This window comes from Poecilia reticulata, linkage group LG10 (assembly GCF_000633615.1).
Source record: "Poecilia reticulata strain Guanapo linkage group LG10, Guppy_female_1.0+MT, whole genome shotgun sequence".
In the NCBI taxonomy this organism is placed as follows: Eukaryota; Metazoa; Chordata; class Actinopteri; order Cyprinodontiformes; family Poeciliidae; genus Poecilia; species Poecilia reticulata.
In genome coordinates this window covers 13,058,060-13,061,148 of record NC_024340.1, presented here as the reverse complement: position 1 = coordinate 13,061,148, position 3,089 = coordinate 13,058,060, and the positions used below count along the sequence as shown (strand labels likewise).

At 38.9% G+C, this 3,089-nt stretch overlaps 2 protein-coding genes across 2 annotated transcripts in view; one reads left to right on the top strand and one right to left on the bottom strand.

The window, feature by feature from the left end:
* Positions 1–222: 222 nt before the first annotated feature.
* LOC103471184 (probable alpha-ketoglutarate-dependent hypophosphite dioxygenase) lies at positions 223–2,877 on the bottom strand. Its single transcript, XM_008420029.1, has 6 exons — positions 2,692–2,877; positions 1,318–1,561; positions 1,154–1,245; positions 782–921; positions 584–688; positions 223–492 (listed from the first exon to the last, which is right to left on the bottom strand). Exons 1-6 carry the CDS (start codon positions 2,819–2,821, stop codon positions 406–408), a joined length of 798 nt encoding a protein of 265 aa, XP_008418251.1. The 5' UTR covers positions 2,822–2,877; the 3' UTR covers positions 223–405.
* Positions 2,874–3,089, top strand: part of LOC108166619 (putative threonylcarbamoyl-AMP synthase) — a 13,086-nt gene continuing 12,870 nt past the window's right edge. The window contains exon 1 of the mRNA XM_017307016.1: positions 2,874–2,886. Within this exon, the coding sequence (XP_017162505.1) occupies positions 2,874–2,886 (13 nt within the window). The remainder of the gene's footprint in view (positions 2,887–3,089) is intronic.

The window sequence follows — 3,089 nt, the reverse complement described above, 5'->3', positions numbered from 1 at the left end:
ACCAGAAGTGTAGATTATTCTTCTTCTGTCTGGCCATATCCTGTGCTGTTGGTTTCATTTAGAAGCTGCCTGGAGGTTTGTACTCAAATATGTATTTTTTCAWCTGCCTTTCTCTTCAAGGGTTGAGTTGTGTAAATTTACTGATTTTTAAACCACATGSACAYGTGAAGGAASAAAAATGTGATTTAAGAAAAGAAAATGAGATTTTCAACKTTTTTTTGTTCTTTTAATAATATTTAAACAGGCATTAGCAGCTTAAAAGAAAAAGTTAACCAGACAATGGTTTAATTTAGAGTCAGAKKATGTATTATAGTTCATATACATAATTCCATATAAACACTAAATAGACATTTGATTTATCAAGCGAGATGTTAAAGCAGTTGTTGTGAAGKCTTCACTAATCCTTCATGTGCTTTTGTTGGAGAAATGGTGGAACTGATCCACCCCACAGACCAACTCTGTTGCATGAAACTTCCTGGGACGATCAGGATCCTAAAGTTAAAACAGACAAAAAAAAAGTTATTAGAAATGAAAGGTAAGTTTTCTAAAAGAACCACTGGCTAAGAAAATATGATTATCTCACCTCAGTGGGGTAGGCATAGGTGGGAACATAACGGATCACAAATCCACAGCGCCTCTTTTGGGAAGTGTTGGCATCACTTGCATGGACAAGAAGTCCATCATGAATCTGGAAAAAATATATATAGCTGATTGAGATAAACTTGTTTTTAGAGCATTTGATAGCCTCAAGGTTTTATCACAAAAAAACAAATAAACCCACCGACATCTGTCCRGCTTTCAGAGGACAGAGCACAGCTTCGTCCACCTGCACCAGCTCCTCTGGGATCTCCTGGTTGACTGACAGTAGGTTTCCAGGGCGGGTTGCTTGGCGATGGGGCAGCATGCCAGAGCAGTGACTTCCTGTAAGGGACTNGCTTTCAGAGGACAGAGCACAGCTTCGTCCACCTGCACCAGCTCCTCTGGGATCTCCTGGTTGACTGACAGTAGGTTTCCAGGGCGGGTTGCTTGGCGATGGGGCAGCATGCCAGAGCAGTGACTTCCTGTAAGGGACTRACGTCAAATACATGGAGCATACAGCTGGCCTGGACTGCCAGTGATAACTTAGAAAATGCAAATAACAAATTTAGCTTACCTGGGATGACCTGAAGGACTCCGTTTTCTTTTTGTGAATCATCAAGAGCAAGCCACACAGACAGAACAGGTCCACCGGCAATACCCCAGTACCTGTGAACACCGCACTCTTAATCATGCAACACAAAAAAGAAACTTTATTTTCTTTTGGTAAGTTATATTCACCTCATGTCCTGGTGCCAGGCCACATAAGGGAGCTCATCGTCTCCATCAGGTTTGCTTTGATCTGTTTTGCTCTCCTGGAGTTTGACTGTCGGGTATTTACAGATAAATCGAGAGTCCAGCAGAATGACGTCAGGTCCCAGGATGGCTTGGATCACTTGCAGGATGTGGGGATGTTTGGTCAGGCTCATCACCCAGGGGTACTGAAGATGAACATTGTGGAGGCTGTACTGTGTGTATGCTGTACCTGTTTGAAACATGATAATACACGGTTAGAAAAAAAATAAATAGAAAAAATAGAAAATCGGTTCAACAAAGTATTGGATATGTCAACAGTTTTCTCAGAGAAATATTTAATCACGACAAAGAGGTTTTTTTTCATCAAAGAARAAGAACATTAAAATGATTGCTGGTGTGCAAAGTTAAGCTTAAATCTACAGAAAGTATTTATTATGTAAGAAAATGTGATGTAAATGAAAAAAAAAACAACACGATTAAACTAATAGAGAAGAACAGACTGGGTCTGAGGTGGGTGTGTTCAAGTATTACTGTAGTTATTTAATATTTGCATATGGATAAATCAGCTGTTTATTGAAACATTTGTTTAATTTAATTACTCACACATCACACTTGATGAATGTAGCATGCTGTATTTACTGGTGTTTTTATCTTGATATTATTAAATTTCCTTACTGTGTAATTTTCAAGTAAAAAAAATTAAAAAATTTCTTCTGTAGGACTGAACAAACACACACATTTTCCTGTGATCACTTTGTTACATTTTTGTTGCAACAACACAAGCATCTGAAATAACAATAGAAGGCTGTTCAAAAATCATTTGCCCTTTTATCCCAGACAGATCATCTGATTCGATGGATGAATCATTCTTCAGAGGAAAAGAGGAGTGATTTTCAGACAGTCAAGTAAACTCTGACCTGTCAGAGAAATAATATGAAGCTGCCAGAATGGCTGAGTCAGTAGCCAGTAATGGCTTTTCTACTAAATAATAAATAAATGTTATGTTCTCTATGCTATTACAATTTTTTTTTCCATATTTAACATATAAACTTATTGTTTTTGGTTTCTTTGTACATGTGAATTACRTGGCACCTGTTGTGAAATTCGTATCTATACATCCCATTACAGCTACTTTTACTGAGAAAAGTGTTGCTGTGCTTCTATAGAAATAAACCAGTGAAGCAGTAGCACACTGCTTCACTGWGTACTACTGTTTAGTTTAGATATTAGACAGTTTGGTTTCAACTAAACAGTTTCAAATGAAACTGTCCWGTCAGTTTCATATGATCTCAGTTCTCTATATCTTGCTCAATCTCTGAATTTTTCCTCTCCTTCCCCCTCCCTCTGTTTGTTACCTACCAAATTCCTCCTCCAGCTTAGCGAAGGCCTCCCTGGCCTCCCTCAGCTCTGTCTCGTCCAGCACGGGCACCGGTGACAGGAAGCCCTCCTCATTGTAGCGCTCCTGTAGTTCAGCTGGAGACGTAGTCATCGTTKCGTTTCCCTGCCGATGTSTCTGGCTTTCTGCTTCCAATGTTGGTGAGATGTCGACTGAAGGTGAAGTTTAAAAGTTCAAAAGAGCTTAAGTTAAGTCAACGCCATTAAAGGTGTGCCTTCACATTGACCTGGCTTTAGTTATTTGCTGATTATAAAGAACATACACTTCAAAATAAGCACACCGCAGCACTTGTGCTCAGTTTATAACTGGTTACACGCTTGAATCAAGTTAATTGGACTTGTAAATATAAGAAACTCTATTT